General features: G+C 38.2%; 3 protein-coding genes across 3 annotated transcripts; 1 reads left to right on the top strand and 2 right to left on the bottom strand.

Moving 5' to 3' along the window:
- Nucleotides 1–1,226: 1,226 nt before the first annotated feature.
- On the bottom strand, nucleotides 1,227–6,513 carry LOC105441569 (serine-rich adhesin for platelets-like). Its single transcript, XM_030984088.1, has 5 exons — nucleotides 6,447–6,513; nucleotides 5,084–5,461; nucleotides 4,391–4,771; nucleotides 2,542–2,916; nucleotides 1,227–1,489 (listed from the first exon to the last, which is right to left on the bottom strand). Exons 1-5 carry the CDS (start codon nucleotides 6,511–6,513, stop codon nucleotides 1,227–1,229), a joined length of 1,464 nt encoding a protein of 487 aa, XP_030839948.1.
- An 8,237-nt stretch (nucleotides 6,514–14,750) lies between these two features.
- On the bottom strand, nucleotides 14,751–17,693 carry LOC115923495. Its single transcript, XM_030984289.1, has 2 exons — nucleotides 17,336–17,693; nucleotides 14,751–16,372 (listed from the first exon to the last, which is right to left on the bottom strand). The coding sequence occupies exons 1-2, from the start codon at nucleotides 17,595–17,597 to the stop codon at nucleotides 16,116–16,118; spliced, it is 519 nt and encodes a 172-aa protein (XP_030840149.1). The 5' UTR covers nucleotides 17,598–17,693; the 3' UTR covers nucleotides 14,751–16,115.
- A 1,689-nt stretch (nucleotides 17,694–19,382) lies between these two features.
- On the top strand, nucleotides 19,383–20,513 carry LOC115923455 (craniofacial development protein 2-like). The gene has a single exon (XM_030984080.1). The coding sequence runs from the start codon at nucleotides 19,383–19,385 to the stop codon at nucleotides 20,511–20,513; it is 1,131 nt and encodes a 376-aa protein (XP_030839940.1).
- The last annotated feature ends 1,372 nt before the right edge of the window (nucleotides 20,514–21,885 follow it).

The following is a 21,885-nucleotide window of genomic DNA, read 5'->3' as shown; positions in this document are numbered from 1 at the left end:
CATCACTGCATGGGAGATCTTCAATTTGGCAACATGCAGTTGATCGTTGATGCCATTCAGGAATTTTTTTCCAAACTTGATAGTAAAAGGACGATACAGTTTAAAATTTGTTTTCATAGAAATGTGATTATGTTCTACTTTTTCAAAATATAATGGAGATATTAGTGTTATATTATACTGCAGGCATACATGATACGGTTGACCAACTAAATTATTTTTACCCCTTGTAAATTTGAATTTGATGTTCTTTGTGTTTTTCCTAACACAAGAATGAAAGGTTGACTGGTTTAATTAGGGCCTTTGTTGAATACTTTTAATAGTATAATTTTTAAATTGTCATTCTCAAGAAACATAAATCTGGACATATAAATGGTTTACATACTTTTAAAAATGACAACATTTGGTAAGGGTATGAATAATTTAGTCGATAACTGTAGAGCCGCTAGCACGTATTGCCATTTATTAAAGATATAATGCATGTATGTTTATATTCTAAATGAATCACAATAAACCGACTAACAGTTGAAACTCTTAGAAATATGAAATTTTATTGCCTATTTGAAGATAACTCCTGATCATTTATAAAAGATGTGGAATGGCATCATTGGCAAGAATAAAAAATATAAAACTGAACAAAGAGTGAGACATTAACCAAGCAAGGTACTAACAGTTTAAACTTGATGCTATGAAGGAAAAAATCACTTGCGCTGGTGTAAAACATGAAAAGTGAATTTCTTTTGCCAAACTGTGTCAATTTAATCCTTACCGGATATTTACATAGTGGATTATAAATAAACGTCTCTGGAGAATATCCAAGAGTGAAATATGTACACACTTTAATCAATTCACACTATCATTAATTACTGCACATAGCCTCTAAAATACTACATAGGCAGGCCATTACTAGGGTAACATCCCCCTCCCCCCCCCCCCCCCCCCGTCCTAGCATTTTATGCAACAACAACAACAACAAAATAACCTTTTTTTTTCGTCCCTTCTTTTCTGAAATATTTTTGTTTGTATCCTTTGTCGCCTTGTCGGTCAATTTGATTATCTGACGACTGTTTTTTTTTTTTAATCTCTGTAGTTGGCATCTTCAATATGTTTGCTTGTTGTTGTGTTCCGGGGCTTTTTGAAAATTAGAGCTGCCACGTCGGCAATTTTGCAACCACCACTGCCAGTTTCAAAGTGGTCTAGCGGCGCCCGTATTTATAGATGCATACTTTCTACTCCTGATCTTCAAGAAGTGCCGAATAGAATTTAGCTCCGGGTCGTCTTTCAAAAGCGTATGTAGACGTCGCCAGACATTCCTTGCCGAGTAAGCACAAACCCTCGCAGGCGATGAAAGTATAACACGAGCAACGGAAATCAGCAAAACACAATTGACTGCATTTGATGATTGACGAAACTGTGTATGATGACAGAACATAGGCATCGACGAGGGCGACATTGCTGGCCAGTAATCGGAAGTTTTTAGAGCTCGTGTGATCTGTTTCAAAGGGTTATAAAGTTAAAGATAAAATCACAAATATGAGTTAGGTCAGCTTACAAGTCCCCGAAAATATGCAAAATGAAAGATGACTCTTAAAGGTGTAACAATTAATGAAAAATTCAAAGATAAAGAGAGAAAAATAGGAAATGAATCAAATTATACCGTTAAGATCCTTGTCGTTTTCCTTCAAACAAATGTACTTTATTTACAATTTACTTACATCATTTGCCTTCTTATATTACCCTGTACCATCTTAATTCTATTCATCGGCACCAAATTGCTTGATTCACCCCTGTCATCAAGTGTAACGTGAACGGGTTGAAGGGTTACATACTATGGTTTGTTTTAAGGGCGTCGCTCGGTCGCCGCTGAAGTTTTTAGCGCGGAGTTAAAATTCGGGTGGCGCCTGCTCACTTTTTACTCGCCGCCCAAAATACGCCTAGTACCTTGGCGGTCGCCGCCCTGGCAACGACCTTATCGAGCGTTCGCTGTCGAGCGATTTAGATCAAAAATCGAAGCCGCTAGGTCAAAGGCTGCCAAGCGGTCACCGCCCGATCGCCGCTAGATCGCCGCTGGGATCAGTCGGTCACTGGGCGGCGAATCAAAAATCGGTCTGCGTTCGGGCAGCGCCAGCTCGGCAGCCTTTGACATAACGGCCTCGATTTTTGACCTAAATCGCTCGATGGCGAACGCTCGATTAAGTCAGTGCCCGGTCGGTCGGTCGCCGCTCAGAGTTGTGACAATAGCTTTAGGGATAAAACGGGTATACGTACATCTCCGTTATTACACACAAGGCGTTATTGCCTTAACGTATTACTGTGTCAGTGATTAGTTAGGTCTTTGACGCACCACGGTGACACCGTACACTCAATGCAAATATAATATTTAATTAGCTTAGTATAGAGAAAAAAAAATGAATCGAAACAACGCCTTGTGTGCAGCAGAAATAGCCCATTTATGCAGGTAGGGGGGGGGGGGTAGACTGAAACAAATATTCAAATTTATGGAATAATTAAATAAATAAATAAACTTTCAAAAAAATTATTTACCTCTGTCCCGAGGTGAGGATTGACGTGTAGTTGTAGAAATTGCCTGGGTTGTGTGCGTTAACATTGTTGCACTAGTGGTGTCGGTTGCCTGATCAGAAGTAAGCGAAGCAACATCTGTTAATCCTTGCCCTGTTGTTGATGTTGAGGATGCATGTGAGGTTGGTGTTGTTGATGCTGGACTGCTTGTTGTCTCACTGATCGCATCATCGGTTGTTGACGAAGGTTGCGTAGAGCCACTCGTTGTTACAACATTGTCAGTCTGAGTAGTGGAACTGGACGTTTTGGATGACGTCATTTGATTTGGTGTGGTTTGGGTTGGACCTTCGGGAGAAGTGGCAGCGCCTGGCGTTTGCTGAACAGTACTCGATTGGATACCTGTTGACGTTGAAGTAAATATGGAGATACACTGTTAAAAAAAGTTGGGCAGATGTTACTGGGTAAATTGAAGTTGTGTAAATTTTGTCCAATAATTGGGCTTTTTTTTCTCCCACCCATTTACTATATGAAGATACCTCATGAAAGGTAAACAGACAGGTTGGGTAGGTGTTACTTGGCAAATCGATGTTGGGCAAATCTCGTTCAACATCTGGGTTATTTCCAACCAACCATGTAGTTACCGATGATATAATTGGGTAATGTTATTGGGCAAATTAGAGTTAGGCCATTTCTGTCCAACATAATTATGGGGTATTTTCTCCAAACCATTTACTACATGTATTTACCCATTTGCAATTACATGTTCAATATAAGTTGGGCAGATGGAACTGGGCAAACGTAAGTCAGGCAACATTATTTTACAACAATAATGTTATATTGTTAAATTAGAGGTGTCGTGGTCGAGTGGATATGTCACACGACTGTAGATCACAAGGTCTGTTCGAGTCCCGCCCGGGCACAAATGTCCTTTTGCATATAATATTTTATCCAACTTAATTGCCCAACTAGTGTCTAATATATGCTACATATTATGGTGAGAATGGGGTGAATTTCTGATTGGGTAAATTTTTGTTGGTTAAAAGTTGTATTTCTTTTTATCCAACACTGGGTAAATCATGCCAAATCTTTAATTTACCCAACGTTGTTTGGACACATAATCGTCATTCTTGTTCGGTTGAAATTGGGCCAATTTGTTTGCCCAATATTTGTTAGAGTGTAGTTGTAATGTAAAAGATTGACACACGAAGCGTTATTTTCCACACGTGTTACTGCGTCAGTGATCTGTTTGGTATTTGACACGCCATGCGTCAGTGATCTGTTTGGTATTTGACGCGCCATGCGTCAGTGATCTGTTTGGTATTTGACGCGCCATGCGTCAGTGATCTGTTTGGTATTTGACGCGCCATGCGTCAGTGATCTGTTTGGTATTTGACGTGCCATGCGTCAGTGATATTTTTGGTATTTGACGCGCAATGCGTCAGTGATCCGTTTGGTATTTGACGCGCCATGCGTCATTGATCTGTTTGGTATTTGACTTGCCATGCGTCAGTGATCTGTTTGGTATTTGACTTGCCATGCGTCAGTGATCTGTTTGTTATTTGACGCGCCATGCGTCAGTGATCTGTTTGGTATTTGACCGCCATACGTCAGTGATCTGTTTGTTATTGGACGCGCCATGCGTCAGTGATCTGTTTGGTATTTGACCCGTCATGCGTCAGTGATCTGGTTGTTATTTGACGCGCCATGCGTCAGTGACACCGTAAAGCCAATGCAAACATTATGTTTCATTAGCGTAGTATAGGTGAATAAAAAGATCGAAACAACGCCTTGTGCGATGCAGACATAACCCGCTTGTGCAAGTGGGGAATGGGAGAGGCCACCACGTATAACACAAACAAACAATTTCGATTACCTCTGTCCCGAGGAGAGGACCGACGTGTAGTCGCAGACATTGCCGTGGTTGTGTGCGTTGACGCTGTTGCATGAGTGGTGTAGGTTGCCTGTTCAGAAGTAGGCGAAGCAGCATCTGTTGATCCTTGCCCTGCTAATTTTGACGTTGATGATGCTTTCGAGGTTGGTGTCGTTGATGCTAGACTGCTTGTTGTCTCACTGATCGCATCATCGGTTGTTGACGAAGGTTGCGTAGAGCCACTCGTTGTTACAACATTGTCAGTCTGAGTAGTGGAACTGTACGTTTCGGATGACGTCAGTTGATTTGGTGTGGTTTGGGTTGGACCTTCAAGTGAAGTGGCAGTGCCTGATGTTGTTTGCTGTACAGAACTCGTTTGGAAACCTGTTGACGTTGAAGTAAATGGCGAGAAAGTTGCAATGACAAATCTCAAAATTAAAGATGGATTGGGCAAAAAACGTTTTCCTTGGAATCCGTTAGTAAAATACTTTTTTGATCATCAATGACTTGCCGGCGGGAAAAGAAATTTCTTCTTAAACTTCAAAACAATTATATCAGGGATGCATTAAATTAACTGAATGAAGTACTTTTTCTGTATATCACTGAAGAAGAAAAAAAAACATGAAAACCCCATGAAAATTGAATTGAATTAACTTATATTGGTAAAACTGCTATGGATCATCAGTATATATTCACCTTCTTCTTTCCCGCAGATATAATGGTGCTCGGGGTAACCATCACAACTGTGATCTTCCACTTCCCATTTGTAGGACTTATTTGGTACTATAGTGACACACTTCTCTCCTTCATCGAAAATCTCTGAATCATCTGCGAAGTTGGAGTAGGTCAGACTCGAACCGTCCAGCCAAGTCACACTGGATGATAAACCTATCCAATGCTTCTCATTATTACTAGATAGGCTACTCTGCAAGAACTGTTGTTCTTCCTGTGATCCTATGTAGACAAGATGCATTCCACGTTCCTCGCAGGACGATTTTGACGAGGCGAAGTTTGACTTGATTTCTGAGAAATAATAACACGACCCGTCATTCTCGCTTTGATCAGATCCACAAGCTGCAAATAAAAGAGAGAGAGAGAGACATGGACATCGACAAACAGACGAGAATGGGAAGAAGAGATGAATGAAATATATATGAAGGAGTATAGGCACAGAGAGGAAGAGGGGAAGAGAATGTGAGAATGAGAAAGAGGTGGATGGAAGAGACAGAGAGAGACAGAAAGAGAGAGTGAGAAGGAAAGAGAGAGAGAGAGAGAGTTTGGGTGTGAAATCGGAGGGAGAGGATAAGGAAGAGAGAGAGGGAGAGAGAGAGGGGAAGGAAGAAACTATAAGAGAGAGAGAGAGAGAGGAGAGAGACAGAGAGGGGAGGGAGAGAGGGAGAAAGAAAGAGAGAGAGAGAGAGAGAGAGAGAGAGATAGGGATTGAGAGCGTGATATATTAAATAATGGTTACATATTTTAGGTTAACTTTCGCAGATTACATTTTCATGCCATACATACACTTATCGGTTGATTCGCTCAAATAAAAAAGTTAAAAAATAATTTGCTTATAACGATCGGTCGCTAGAAATATCAAACCATCATTTTGGACAATTAGTTGAAGTTCACATAATTATATAGGGGCTATTTTCCCCTATTATACAAGCAAACTATTTCATATTCGATTTTGGTTTCTTGTTATTTGTTTTTTACTGTATATTTTTAGCCTTTTCTTAAAGGAAAAAAATATGAGAAGAAAAAAATTATGGCGGATCATGATTTTAAAAATCAACTACGACAAAATGTGATAGATGATATATTACTACATACAAAGAGATGAAAATCCAGACGAAAGATTGCCGGTTGTTAAAAGCAATTTAGATAATAAGTAGCAAAGTATTATAATGATTGTGGACACTTATTCTTTTTATAATACTGTTCTTGGCTTTTATTTTTTTTCACAACTATATTTTGACGTTTGCAAGTAAATAAACACCCCCAATCGAGGCACACAAATATGGATGAAGAAAAGCGATAAGAAGACACCTATCCAGTTACTCACCTAGATCAGCAGTCACTGAGCTCTGTTGGTTCAATATAACGAAAGTGATAAAGAAAGATAACTCCATCTGCATAAATATAAAATAATGATACTACTAATAATAGACACATTTGTATAGCAATTAATACTGCGTTCCTAAAAGCTTTCGATTGTAACTATCACATTAGCCCGGTCATTGGATTTAGATGCTTAACAACACATGATAGTTCACACGCTCCGCTTCCTGGGGAGTATTCCGCCAGGCGTCAGTTTACATACAAGCGCACACATGCCAACCCGACCACATTAACATTGAAATTCTACCGGGTACCCATTTAACACATGGGTGCAAATATAGATTTAAGTCTTGCCAACCGACATTAGTGGCGAGGTGGGACTTTAACCGCGAATTATGTGATCCACAGTCCTGTGCCATATCCACTAGCAAATATACATCATCACAAAAATGATAACATTAGGAAAATAATGTTTACGTTGGAAATGGAACAACATGTATATATTGAACGCAATATGATTATAAACTTTTATATATATATATATATATATATATATATATATACATTATTTTCAGTCATTTCAATTTCAAGGAATATCATTTTTTGGGATTGCAAACAACCACCTGCATTTCAAATTTTAAAGAGATATACAAAAACAAACAAAAATTACTTACCAGATAAAAAAAACCACGCAAGGCAGGAAACAACCTTAGTCCACTCAAAGGTAAATCAACCATGATGATGATTTTCTTTTATAGATCCTTCTCTTTGATCGATATTGTCAATGGAGTTAACGAGTTATGAAGAATATTGAGACAAATCCTGAATCTTTTCTTCCTTCTCAAAATGTAAGTAACAATTGTTTTTCTCTTCCGTTTTCAGACAAATCTCGTTGTACTCAACTTTGGAAATTTTCTTCCAATAATCTACTCACTTAACGCAGGGAAATCCAAACAGAAAAAGAACCTAAGAATCACTAGAGGTGAAGGTGATTTTGCACGCTCTGCTGAAAAAACCCCGCTCTTATCTTGATACGATTAGTTTGCGAAATGCTCAACGAGAGTATTTTGCAAATGACGAGAGACATATACAAGGTTTTAATAGATGCAGCCTACTGAAATGATGTGAGGCGTTGATCACCATGGTATCAACTCGCATTTTATTCAAATTTGTGTTAATTTTGTGCCTGACTGCACGCGATGTATTGATGCATTATATCTCTAATTGCTATCCCGTCCGCACCAACAAGTTCGACACCAAAGAAAATAGTTACCTTACCTCCACTGGCCAAGAATTGGCTTCAATTCAATTCAATTTAATTTCGATTTGTATGCACCACAGTATATTCTAAGTATGATTGTGAACCACGTTACAGTCTAATTCAGTGTATTAACTAAATATAAATGATTTATAAGGGATTTCTAATCGGTCGAGGCGTTTCGATGTAAATTATATATTATCTCATTACCAATCCATTATTGGATTAAAACTGAATATGTTTTCCGCTTGTTGATTGACAAGGATGCCAAGTAGGAATAGTGTGACCTATCTAGTCATAGAAAACCGAAACTCAGTTCTCAAAAAAAAAATGTACATGGGGTGTGGAGAGAGATAGAGAGAGACAGGGTGAGAGTGAAATTGTAATTATATTTACAAAGGTTAAATTCGGGCCTTTCCACGAAGGTTGCGGAAACCTGTGAAGTTGGATCGACCATTACAGAATTAAAATACAACCCCCCCAAAAAAAATATTTAAAAATATCATGAGCACACAACAATAAATTTAGTAAAATAAGCAAAGTACAGACACTTCAATTATCTATAAAACGAGAAAAGTGAAATAGAATATATATATATATATATATATATATATATATATATATAACCCTACTTTCTACATTAAGTGGACATCATAAAAATCCTAACTCTAACTCTAACTCTAACCCTAACCCTAAAACCTAACCCTAAACCTAACCCTAAACCTAACCCTAACCCTAATGTCTTTTTAATGACTCATTTTCTCACCCCAAATGTCCCTCCAATGACGCCTTTAGTGAAATTACATATATAGAGAGAGATATATAAATAAATTGGGCTTTCTATAAGAAATAAAACGTAAAAAACGCTAATGACAATGTCTACTTAATGACTAATTTGTTCACTCCAAATATCCCTTTAATGACGCCTTTAGTAAACAAAATATATATATATATATAAAGGAGGAAAAGAAAACAACAATGAAGGGGTTCAGATATAAAACAAATCTTTGTGGTCATGAAATAATGTGATGATAAAGAGTCACTCATATCCTATCCATAGAAATAGTAAGACAGAGTCTCACCAATCACCGTAGGAGCACCAGTTCCAGACGGAATGGGTAAGGACTACCCTCAAGAACATTTAACCGCATCGCCCGGTTAGGTCTTCAGCAGGTTCCCTACGACATTCACGTCTGGCATCAACCTGTGCCTGGAGACATTGGCATAAGATTGCACTTTGATTTGATTTAATTTGATTTGATTTATTGGTTTCTGCATCTTTTTTCTTTTTTTCATTATACATTTTCATGAACATAATATGGTTTGATACAATATTTTAGGTATATAATTTTATACAGTAATAATGAGTATAATGAAATTAAACAAATATAGTGAATGCATAATTAAAATACATTAGATGCAGGAGGGCTACAGAAATAAGCAAAGTAGCTTGACATGCCCGCATCCCTCAACTTAGATACAACAATTAAAAAAAATATTAAAAAAAAGAGTGTCTTGCAGAGAAGAAAATGAAAGGGGAGAGAAGGAGCGTTGGTAATTATACAATAAATCTCCTACATCTGCTGATTGAATGCAGGTTCAAGTTCATGAATGGATAAACGATGCTAGGTCATGGACGATTACACATCATTGTTGAATATACAGTCAATGTACACACGAACATGAATACAGTATAATTACACACGACAGGATCAATACGTAGACAATAACATAGTTTTAACTGCCTTCTTAAAAGAATACAATGTTCTAAGGTTTCGTATTACAATGGGCAGAGAGTTCCAGATGTCTGGGCCGGCGTGTCTAAAGGATTTGAGAGCCAATGCGGTTTTTGGATTTCTTAAATGGAATTTTTCAGTTTGCCTTGTAGGGTAAGAGTGGTTGGTTTTATTCAAATTAAACAATGGGGGAAAGTATGAAGGTAGTAAACCATTTTGTAAGCGAAACATGAAAAGTGCTATTTGTAGAATATTTATATCATCAGCTTTTAGAGTTCTTAGTTTTGAAAACAAGGGATTGGTGTGGTCGCGATAGGAAGAATCAGTACATATACGCATGGCTTTCTTTTGTAATAGTAAAATGGAGTAAACGTTGCTTTTCAAATTTGCCCATATAATGTTACAATATGAAATATAATTTTTACCTCTTACATTTTTACCTCTGAAATTTTTACCTCTGACATTTTTACACCTGACATTTTTACTCTGAAATTATTACCTCTGACATATTTATGTGGTATCGATGAAGCAGCGTTTTTTATGAATGGGAGATTAATACACACAATGTCTAACAACTCTATCAAAAACGTATATATGTCAAGGTTATTCCATTCAGAGATATAACACAAACAAATTGGCAATTGGTAAGAAGCATGGATAATTTCGAGTAATTTTCTACCTCGAAAATTAATCATGATCCCTCTAAAAATGTAATTCATCATTTTGTAATTCTAGCGAATTAATTAGATTGCAATTATCTGTGAGCTTTGTGTCTTTAAAGCCCCCCCCCCCCTTCCCCCAGCAATAATGACACAAAACTCATGGAATAAGTATTCCAGCTGCTGAGAGCCAGAAGGGCATTAATCAATGTATCATTCTATACAGAGTTATACCCTTTTGACTCTTAATAAACGATGAATCCATCCCACCTGTTTGTTACTCATATATGTCATATTTCTGTTATATAGTTAGAGTTCTCAAGTTGATTGTAAGGTACATGTAGGCTTTGTTGTGGTAGAACAATTTTTTTCTATTTGTTAGATGCTACTATAATTTTCAGGATTACATGAAATATATTGCCAATAAGAAAGTAAGAGAAAGGAAAAGATACTTTTGTAAATAAATGCGAAATTCGAAGGAATATATGAAAGTATCTGGTGGGAGAAGGATAGAAGATGTTTTTGGATAGAGGCTGATATTGGTGTAAAAAATGTTCTATTTACCTGTAGATTAGACTAAATATGGGCCTGTGATTGTTTAGTATTATTTTTTATTCTTTTGTATGACCCATGAACTCCTGATGAACTTTCACCATTAAAATTTAATGATTCAATCCGTATGAGTGAATTCAAGTGCAATAAGCGACATTTCCATTCATCATAGTCACACACGAAATGTGTTTTACTTTGAAAATCAACGTATAAGCAGTAACAATGTTTAATTTCGAATGCAGTCATTTAATATATTTCATATATCATAGAGATGGTATAAGTATGTTATAAGTTTATGTACATTGCATAGCCTTTCAAGACATACACAGATCATCTTTACGTTTATTAGTTACCAGCCTTCTGTGCTGTAGTTCCTCCCCTTCGCCATTACATAAGTGGAAATAATTTGTTTGTGTTTGTGCCTGTTCTGTCATCTGAGGGGGAACAGTTTATAGGGGAATAAGACAATGCACAATTAACCGATAGCTTCTGCTGCGAACAATAGTCATGTGAAAACAGATGTCATATATTTTTTATTTTTTATACGACTGTATGTCCTTCATACAAAAACAAAATCAGTTGCGTCTTGTTTGTGTTGCTTTATACGTTCCGTCTCTAAATTTAACTTAATTGCGGCAGTTAGGATATTAAGACATGACCGACTCGACTGCAAACTAAAAAATAAACAAAGCCGGGACATCTTTATCCAAAACAGTTGATTTTGCTTTTGTCAATATTTTAGGTTGCAAAAGTTTCTAAAGAAGTCCTGAAAAGTTAAAGAGATTTTTGAAGAACTTTTTTTGAGGAGCAAGCAATGGCTTATCCAACATAGAATCAAGTCAACATCAGCCCCCTTGTTTGACTGCCCAGGAAGAAGAAAAGAACTTGGAGTTTGTCTCCATCATTTTACTCCACAACCTCTATGAAAATGGTGAAAAGAGCAAGAGCTTATCAACTGGTGTGTGTGTACCGACTTCACCAAAGCTTTCGACAGGCTGGATCATAACATTCTTATTAGAAAATTGATCAAACTCAATGTACGGCCTTGCATCATTGAATGGATTATTAGTTTTTTTGAACACCGTCAACGGTGTGTCAAATACCAAGGCACTCTATCTCAATACTTACCTAATTATGCTGGTACCCCAAGTCCCCAAGGACCTAAATTGGGCTCAATCCTCTTCCTAGTGATGATCAACGATGCTTGTGAAAACATACCAATCGATTGTTATAAATACGTAGATGATCTTACTTTGTTGGAATGTCGTAAAGTAACCGATCCCTCTGACTTACCAGCTGTCCTTTACAATTTGGGTCAGTGGTCCTGTCAAAATCACGTCAAGTTAAATCCTTCAAAGTGTTTTTCACTAAGTGTGACATTCTCAAAAAAAAAACCTGCCATGCCAACTTTATATATTGATAACTCACCCCTGCAAAACTTCCAATCTGTCAAAATTCTTGGTATCATTGTACAATCCAATCTGAAATGGGATCTCCATGTCACTGAAATCCTCAAAAAATGTAACAGAAAGTTGAATATGTTTAGGTTTCTGAAACGATATTGACTGTCTTTAGCTGATTTGAAAATGGTATATACCGGTTACATTCGTCCTGTCAAGGAATACTGTACCCCCGTTTTTAATGGTGGGCTTACCCAGAAACAAATAAGAATCTTGGAGCAAGTTGAAAAAGAGTATGTAGAATCATGCTGGGTCCACGATACACAAATTGTACCAATGCTTGCCAAATATGTGATCTTTCAACGCTTGAATCCAGAAGGGTAAAGCTTTGTCTGGATTTCGCTACATCCTTAGCTAAACACCCATCATGTAGTACCTGGATACCTTTCCGGAAAAACGTACCCATCTCCTTACGCCATGCATCCAGATATCAACAGTTCAAGCAAAACCAATCGTTTCCGAAATAGCCCCATACCTTACTTTGTCGATCTTCTCAATAAAGCCAAGCCCAATTAATAAAAATAGATAAATTAATATAAATTTTTCTATTTGTATTATACTCTTTTCACAGATGTTAAAGTTTCCTGATTTTTACTCTTCTTAAGATAATTATAAACCAAATTTACACAATTCCTTTCCTTTTCCCTTCAATAGCCACAATATATCTGAAGGAAAAGGAATGTTAGAGTGCAATAATTGTTTTCTTTTTATTATATCATTTTTCTAAGCAATGAAAATAAATAATAACAAATAATATGGTTATTTATATAGCGCCGGTATCCGCCAATAACACAAATACTTGCAATAACAAACTTTAACAATATTATGAAAAGAATAATGCTCTTTTCTATTTTTTATATTCGTATATTGTCTTAATGACTCTCTTAAAAATACATGTATGCAATTTATATTTTTTTGATGTACATGCATTTTCTACAACTTCCTCTTTTACTTCTTTCCTTCATGTTTCTCTTTTCCGTTTTCCTGACTTCATGTTATATTCTGTTTTCTTATTTTTGCTGCCCAAGCAATCTTATCATTTAACTATATATATTTCAATATTGACAAATCAATTGTAACTGTGTTGTTTGAATATGCATTGAATGTTTTTAATTGTACACATGACCAATTCAGCCACTGGGCTCCGACACATGTTTTTAATAAACCTTGAATTGAATTGAATTGAATTGTGGGGCTGGTATTAAAGGTACATTCAATCTCCCCAGTCAGGAGGGAGTTAATCCCCCCCCCCCCCCCCTCCGTCCTGCTAATTAATTTCTGAATATATTTCCTTCCTCTTTTGATATGCTTGGCAGTTATGTAATTTATTGTTTTCTAGTGACAAGTCCAATGATTATTCTTTTTGGTGTGCATTCAAACTTTTTTATATTCGTAACTTTGCATTCCCCATTCTTCTTCTCTCCCTCTCTCCTTCTCTCTCCCTCTCTCCCTCTCTCCCTCTCTCCCCCTCTCTCTCTCTCTCTCTCTCTCTTGCTGTTTCACAAAAGGCTGATTAAGCAGTCCTTTAACGCACAAACAACAGATATTATGATTATATATTCTTTTTATATGACAACTACTGAAACAGATTTTTTTCTTCAAGAGAATTGTATTGATAAACAATTGAATAAAGATAAAGAAAGACCCGCGATGAGGCTCGTACAATTTTTCTCAGATCAACAGCAAGCAAACATTTATTTATTTAGTCTTCTTTAAAAACACAGGGTAGCCCATTCAGTGCCGCAAGGCCTGCTTTCGCAAGGGGCCCTGTATCAAGTGGATATTACAATGTATAAAGTTAAAATACTACATAAAAACAAACAAACAAACAAATACATAAAATACATGGCAACTAAAGCATAAATGTACAGCAGTGTTATGATAGATTTACATAGAACTTGTTAATATAAAATAAAATCAATTGGCTTTCGTTATTGCGATATCGTAAAATAGATCCCTGTTGTAACCGTAGGTTTGTTTAACATATCTAATGTGGGTGATATTTAAACAAGCATTGCTGGTGAATTAAAAAGTTCGCTTGCAGTATATGAGAAGGAGCATTTTCTATGTTCAGTTCTTGGTTTCGGTAAGTATTATTGGCAAGAAATGATATATCGAGTACAGGAGGCGACATAACGTTTAGATACTAAGTATATAGATTACAGAGGTATTGTGGGGCAAAGTTGTGCAGTAACTTGTACACCATAAACAAAATGAAAGCTTGTTCTTTGTACAGTTGGCTGCCACTAAAGTGAGTGAAGAAGTCCTCATGATGGTGCATTATAGTAAGAATTCAAAACCATTCAAGCTTATTTGTATTGACATCTTTCTATCCTCAATATTTCCTTTTATGTTAAAGAGCTCCAAACAGTACAACAATAGTAAATGTGCTAAAGTATGAGTGTAAAATACAATTGTTTAAAATTGTCATTAGTTAAACAAGACTTGCTTCTTCGTATACACAGGCCCCCACCCCTGCCCCCCAAAATAGGTTAAAAAGAAAAAAAGAAGACGGGCCCCCACCCATAACCCCCTCCCCGGCTGAGCAAAACAAAATTAGTGCGCACTACCCCCCCCCCCCCCCCCCCCCCGCTTATTTGCCGGCTGTTTCGCCGATAAATATTTTCTCACGAATAGGGTCCACTCCTGCGTATACATGCAACTGATCGAACCATTTTCATAACTACTTCATCAACATGTACTGCCCAATTAAGATTGTATTCGAGAATAACACCAATGTTTTTAAGTTTCTAGTAATGAACCATTTATAAATATCAGAAAATCAAAAGTGTTTCTTTGCCGACGGGATGATTTTTGGGGGATTTTTTTGGTCTGAGTTAATAATCATTCCATTATTTTAAAAACATTCATTGAGCTTATTATTTTGATTGTAAACCTGAATTACATACAGCTTTATCGTCCGCATAAAGTGAGAATGTGAGTATGTGGATTAAAATTTAGATTCGAGATACCATTCATGAACATATAACGAAGTGATCCTAGTATGAACCCTTGTGGGACCCCTATTCGGACGGGGAGAAAGTCATTTATTTTTTCCTTTAAAAAATACATATAGCTTGCTGCCTGTTACGAAAGATTCAAAACATTTCAACTCAACTCTAAGGTACGCTTTTTAACACAAAAGCAAGTCATGGGGTAAAGCGTCAAAAGCTTAGTCTAAGGTCAAGGAATGCAGCGCCAACAAATTTATCGTCATCAAAGTTCCAATTCTTATATAAAAAGTCGCAAATTTCTGTTAAGCATGTTGCGGTTAGGTGATTAGTTCATAAGACCGACCATCTGTGGAATGTTCTTTTTTTTCATCCAATTCATTTAAAGCCATATAGCTTTTTGATGAGCCCTTTACCCCCACACACACCCACACACTCACACAATTTTTTAATCCACTTTTGAAAAGCAAGGTACTAACAGTGACCTGATGTTGTGATGAACAAAATCACTTGCGCCGGTGTAAAAAATTAGAAGTGAATTATCTTTTAGTCTTAAGTCGATATTTGAATCATTTTTGCAAATCTGTGTTAATTTAATACTTACCGAATATTTACATAGTGGATTATAAATTAACGTCTCTGCAGAATATCCAGGAGTGAAATATGTACACACTATATATTCACACTATCATTAATCACTGCACATGGCCTCTAAATAGCTACATAAGCAGGGCCGTTACTAAAGGGGGTAACATCCCTCCCCTTTCTAGCAGTGTCTGCAAATCGCAACGACAACGACAACACAACTACTTTTTGTTCATCCCTACTTTTCTGAAATCTTTTTTTTTTTTGTATCCGTTTTCGGCCAATTCGTTTATCTGACGACTGTATTTCTTCTAGTTTTGTTAACAAAATCTCTGTAATTGGCACCTTTCAAAATATTTCTTTCCTAATTGTTGTGTTATTTCAAAATTACTATTTTGCCATCCTCCACCCTCAGTTTCCAAGTGGTCTAGCAGCGCGCGTATTCACAGCTACATGCTTTCTAGAAACAATCCTAATCTTCAAGAAGTGCCGAATAGAATGTAGCTCCGATTCGCCTTTCAAAAGCGAATGTAGACGTCGCAAGACATTCTTCGCCGAGTAAGCACAAACCCTCGCAGGCGATGAAAGTATAACATGAGCAACGGACATCGGTAAGACACAACTGACTGCATTCGATCATGGACGAAACCGTGAATGATGACAGAACATAGGCATCGATGTGGGCGACATTGCTGGCCAGGAGTCGGAAGTTTTTGAAGCTCGTGTGACCTGTTTCAAAGGTTATTAAGTTAAAGATAAAATACAAAATATGAGTTTGACTTTTTACAAATTCATTGTAAATTAGTGATAAAGTAAAGAGCTGCAATGAATTATACCCCATCAGACAAATTATTTGTCGCTGAACTTTTAGGTTGTAGGGTTATACCCAGAGGAAGGCGCGTACACAGGGGGGTGTTTGGGGGGTTAAACCCCCCCCCCCCCTTTGGTATTTTTCTGTGTGTAACCCCCCCCCCCCCCCCCCATAACCCTCCTACCTAAAAAAAAACCTTTGGATTTTTTTTTTTATTATTATAAAAAAAAAAAAAAAAAAAAAATTCCCATGGCTGACCTAAAAAAGGTGACCTTAACCCCCCCCCCCCCCCAACAGAGCAAAATGTCAAATTTTCAAATTTCGAGACCAAAAAAAAATAATAAAGTGTCCTCTTACCCCCCCCCCCCCCCCCCCCCCCCCTTTGAAAAAAATCCTGCGTACGCGTCTGCCCAGAGGTGCTTTAATGAATGTAACGAGTAAACATATACATCTCTGTAATGACACACGAGGCGTTATTGTTACTGCGTCAGTGATTTGTGTGGTCTTTGACGTGCCGTGGGATAGTGGCACCGTACAGCCAATGCAAATATTAGGTTTAATTAGCGTAGTATAGGTAAGTCGACACAACGCCAATTGCTAAAGACATAACCCATGTTTACAGGTGTGTGTGGGTGGGCTAGGGGAGACTGGAACACATTAAATAAAAATGTTCCTACTAATGTTCTTATCATCAAAAAAGGATTTGCTTCCTAGTTAAAATCCAAGACAACTACACGTACATGTATATCCTGGTGCATTGGATAAGGTGAATGTAGGTACTTTTCCGTTATCACTGAAGAAAAAAAACATGAAAAACCCTTGAAATAAACTATATAGACTGATATTGTTAAAACTATTATTGATCATCACTACATATTCACCTTCTTCTCTCTCGCAGATGTAATGGTGCTCGATATTACAATCATCATCCAACCATTGGTATGACTTATCTCGGTTTATAACGAAACACATCCCGTTGTTACTGATGATATGTGAATCAGCTGCGAAGATGGAGTAGGTCAGACTCGAACCGTCAAGCCAAGTCACACTGGATAATCCTATCCAGTAATCGAAATTTCGAGCGGGGAGGTTATTCACAAGAAATTCTTGTTCGTCCTCTGATCCGATGTAGACAAGATGCATTCCAAGGTCGTCACAGGATGATTTTGACGTATCGAAGTTTGACCTGCTTTGCGAGAAGTAATAACAGGATCCGTCATTCTCTCTTTGGCCAGCGGTACAAGCTGTAAGAGAGACAATCATGAAAAGGGGTTTATTATGATACATATGTTTTCGAACTATATGATAATGTGCTGTACAAGAATTTATATTATATTATGGTTATATCATATACATTTCTTATTTGAATGTGATCTGTACAAGCATTGAATGTAAAAACAAACCGAGGAAATCATCGAACTTGGGCACCTCATATTCCGGCAGTGTAGTGGTCCATTGTACTTTAATCCAACCTGAATAGTATCATAAAACGAGAGTTTGATTCGTCACTGGAGACGAATTAGGTCGTCTTTCGTAAATTTGATGGCGGTGAATGACTTTTTGATATGCTGATAACCATACCAAAAAAACTGTCGTGTACAAGACTTTTTCAGCTACAACATATCCGAAGCTGGGAGAAAATCGGGCGAAAATAAGGCAAGATATTGCTCGAACAAGACTTGAATGTAGAATCAAGATTTCAGAAAAAGCCACCTCCCTTAGAGAATACACGCAAAATTGGGAGCATTGACATGGCTCCTTTAAAATGGGTCATGATGGGCCATTGTTAAAATGAAAAAAGTGCCACATTTTGTGTTGAAAATTGTCTCAGCTACAACATATCAAAAATTGAGAGAAAAACGATCAATTTTACACACTTACACTCAGTTTTCCATAAATATGCTGACGTCATAATATAAACATTCGTTTTTTTAGTTCCAAGGCCATCGTGATAATGTCACGATATAATAAATGGCCAAATGAGACATTTTATCATATTTCCAACTCATACTCCATCCAAATATTTCAAAAATTGGGGTCCCAGCGCATCTCAAAGAGCTACAAGTATAATGTATAGGCATGTTTTTCCCCACACAAGCTCGCGGGCACAGACAACGGACGCTCATTCCGTTATTATAGACTTTTAGATTTGCACCGAGACCGTAGAAATACTGGCTGGGTTCCAGCGGGGTGCTAGTCTGATCCCGGTGTTCTTACCAGAGGAGAGGAGCTAATAGGTGACGCAGTTAGCTTGAGAAAAACTCTCATAACCCTATGACGAGAACATGACAAGGCGGGTTGGGTCGCCTTCAAATAAAGCCTGTCCTGCACCGGGCAGCAGCGATGCAGTACCTATAGTACCAAATCTTGGACAACGGTGGCTATGGGGGAGCAGAGGGCAGGTCGGTATCAATGCTTCTGGCTTCTGTACTGCGATGGAAGGATCTGGCCGCCCACCATTATTAATTGGTCACGTTTGTCATCATGTACAAAATCAAAAAATCAAGTGGGTATCGGAAGGTGGAACCCGCAGGCCGGAAGATACGTCAAGAGCTACTGCGGAAGAGAGAGGTCCTGCTCGTAGTACGCTTGCGGGTGATGACGGATCAGGATCAAAGCCTCTTGTAGGAAGTTCTTTTCTTGAGGGTCCCATGATAGAAAGGAACAATGTAGCCAATGTGGAACGTGCGTGGTATGTCAGATGGGAAGGTGGAACTGGTGGAGAAGGAGATGGCTATTAATGATATTAAAGTTTTGTGAATATCTGAATCATGGTGGCTTGGACAAGGCAGATTTACATCAGACGAAGGAAGTACAATCATCTTTTGAGGGAAAGAAAGTGGAAGGAAGCGAAGGGGTGTGGGATTCATCATAGAGAAGGCTACAGCTAAATGTGTCTTGGGATATAACCCGATCAACGAGAGGATTATGACTGTGAGATTACAAGGGCATCCTATGAATATCTCCAAAATTCAGGCACCGGAGGAAGAAATCACTGATTTCTATGAGATGGTGCAAGATGTCGTAGACAGCATTCCTAAGAAAGATTTCCTCATGATATTGGGTGACTGGAATGCCAAGATTGGTAAAACGAGGGAAAGATCTGAGTGCATTGGCAATTATGGTCTTGGCATCGGAAATGAAAGAGGAGATCGACTGGAAGAATTTTGTGTAGCAAACAGCTTCACCATTGGTAACACGTTGTTTGAGCATCATCCCAGAAGACTGTGGACGTGGATGAGTCCGGGAGACAGAGCCAGAAACCAGATAGACTACATCATGGTCAAGAAGAGGTGGCGAACTTCACTACAGAACGTCAAGACAAGACCAGGTGCTGACTGTGGCAGCGATCATCAGCTGCTTATGGCTAAACTGAGACTAAGATTAAAAGCTAAGAAATGTGATTCAGCTCCCACAAGGTATGATGTGGAAAATATCCCTTCTCAATTCTCAGTGGAAGTGAAGAACAAGTTTGAGCTGCTGTTGAGAAACGATGAAGCAGAGCAAACACCAAATGAGCTGTGGGAAGACATGAAAGAAACAGTTGAAAATGCAGCAAAGAATCACATCCCAAAGAAAAGGAAGCGGAAACAACCATGGATCTCAAATCAGACTTTTGACATTGCTGATGACAGGAAGAGGGCAAAAGCAAAACGCAATAGAGGAGAATGGACGAGACTCAATAAGGCGGTAACAAGTAGTGTGAAGGAGAACAAAAGGAAATACATCGAGGGGAAGTGTGAAGACCTAGAGCGTCACAAGAACAACTCTAAGGCAGCATTTGCAATTGTGAAAGAAATCACAAAGAAAAGAATCCCAAGACTGGATGTAATTAATGATGAAAATGGCAAAACACTGACGGCGAATGAAGACATCAAGGAAAGATGGGTGCAGTATAGTACCAAGCTGTTTGCTGCACAGGAACAAGTTGACACTCAGTGGGAGGAAAGTGATGAAATGGAGCCCCCTCCATTAAGATCAGAAGTGGAGCTTGCAATGAAACAACTGAAGGATGGCAAGTCCCCTGGCTTTGACAACTTGACTTCCGAGATGTGGTAGGCTACAGGTGAAAAAGGTACTGACCTGATGTGGCGTCTCTGTTGCAATATCTGGAATAGTAGGGAGTGGCCCAAGGACTGGTGTAGAGCCGTTTTTATACCATTGCCAAAGAAGGGAGATCTGAAAGAATGTGCAAATCACCGAACGATCAGCTTGATTAGTCATGCAAGCATAATACTTCTGAAGGTGATTAGCAGAAGAATGAAAATCAAACTGCAAGCCGAGATCTCAGATGAGCAAGCAGGGTTCCGTGAAGGTAGAGGGACAAGAGAACAGATTGTCAACATTCGAAACATATTAGAGAAATGCAGAGAACACAAACATCCCCTCTATTTGTGCTTTATAGACTATAGCAAAGCATTTAAATGTGTGAACCACTCTCATTTGTGGAATACAATGGCAAAGATGGGGTTCCTAAGTCACATCATCGAACTGATCAAAAACCTTTATCATGACCAAGAAGCAACAGTGAGAACCAGTAACGGCAACACTGAGTGGTTTGGAATTGGCAGGGGAGTATGTCAAGGCTGTATACTGTCTCCTAACCTGTTTAATATTTACTCTGAGGACATTATGAGAAATGCTCTGGAAGGATTCAAGGGGGAGTTAAGTTTGGAGGTTATGACCACGAACCTAAGTTATGCTGATGACACCACTCTCGTAATTTGCAGCAGCAGCAGAGGATCTGATTGATTTATTGAATCGCATCAAACAGGCAAGTAAAGAGAAAGACCTTCTTCTAAACACCAAAAAGACAAAAATAATGGTTGTCGATAGAGATTATGATAACACTGACTTCACCGTAGCTGGAAATAAGATTGAAGTAGTAAACCGGTTTGAGTACTTGGGCTCAATTATCATTAACAAAGGAGAGAGCACCACAGAGATAAGAAGAAGGATGGTAATGGCAAGATCAACAGTACAGAATATGTCCCACATCTGGAACAGCCGAGGCCTATCTCTTAGTCTGAAGGTTCGTCTGCTTCAAGCAACTTCTTTTTCTATTGCTACTTACGGAAGTGAGTCCTGGGCCATGACAAAGAATGACAGAAAGAGAGTTGATGCCTTTGAAATGTGGTGCTACAGGAGGCTGTTGCAGGTGTCATGGAAAGATAAAAAGACAAATGTGTGGGTCCTGGAAAAGATTGGAACAGACTTGACCATCAGAAGGGAAAGAAAACTTAACTATTTGGGGCACACTGTTAGGAGATCTGAAGGTATTGAGAAGCAATTACTGCAAGGAGCAGTCGAAGGAAAACGGGGTAGAGGTCGTCCACCAATATCTTGGACTGATGATATCAAGAAAGTGTCTGGACAAGGAATGAAAGGTGCAACACAAATGGCAGCTGAAAGAGTTGCATGGCGTGCTCTC

The sequence above is a fragment of the Strongylocentrotus purpuratus genome, unplaced genomic scaffold (assembly GCF_000002235.5).
Source record: "Strongylocentrotus purpuratus isolate Spur 01 unplaced genomic scaffold, Spur_5.0 spur5_contig_833, whole genome shotgun sequence".
NCBI lineage: Eukaryota > Metazoa > Echinodermata > Echinoidea > Camarodonta > Strongylocentrotidae > Strongylocentrotus > Strongylocentrotus purpuratus.
This window is presented reverse-complemented; position numbering and strand designations above follow the sequence as displayed.

Bases quoted from the DNA above. Each gene is read 5' to 3' on its own strand.
- LOC105441569 (XM_030984088.1), bottom strand. From the start codon at position 6,513: ATGGAGTTATCTTTCTTTATCACTTTCGTTATATTGAACCAACAGAGC. The intron at 5,462-6,446 runs GTGAGTAACTGG...TTTTATTTGCAG, and splicing joins CTCAGTGACTGCTGATCTAG to CTTGTGGATCTGATCAAAGC. The intron at 2,917-4,390 runs GTAATCGAAATT...CAACGTCAACAG, and splicing joins GTCCTCTCCTCGGGACAGAG to GTATCCAATCGAGTACTGTT.
- LOC115923495 (XM_030984289.1), bottom strand. From the start codon at position 17,597: ATGCATCTTGTCTACATCGGATCAGAGGACGAACAAGAATTTCTTGTG. The intron at 16,373-17,335 runs GTGAATATGTAG...CCTTTGAAACAG, and splicing joins CATCTGCGAGAGAGAAGAAG to GTCACACGAGCTTCAAAAAC.
- LOC115923455 (XM_030984080.1), top strand. From the start codon at position 19,383: ATGACTGTGAGATTACAAGGGCATCCTATGAATATCTCCAAAATTCAG.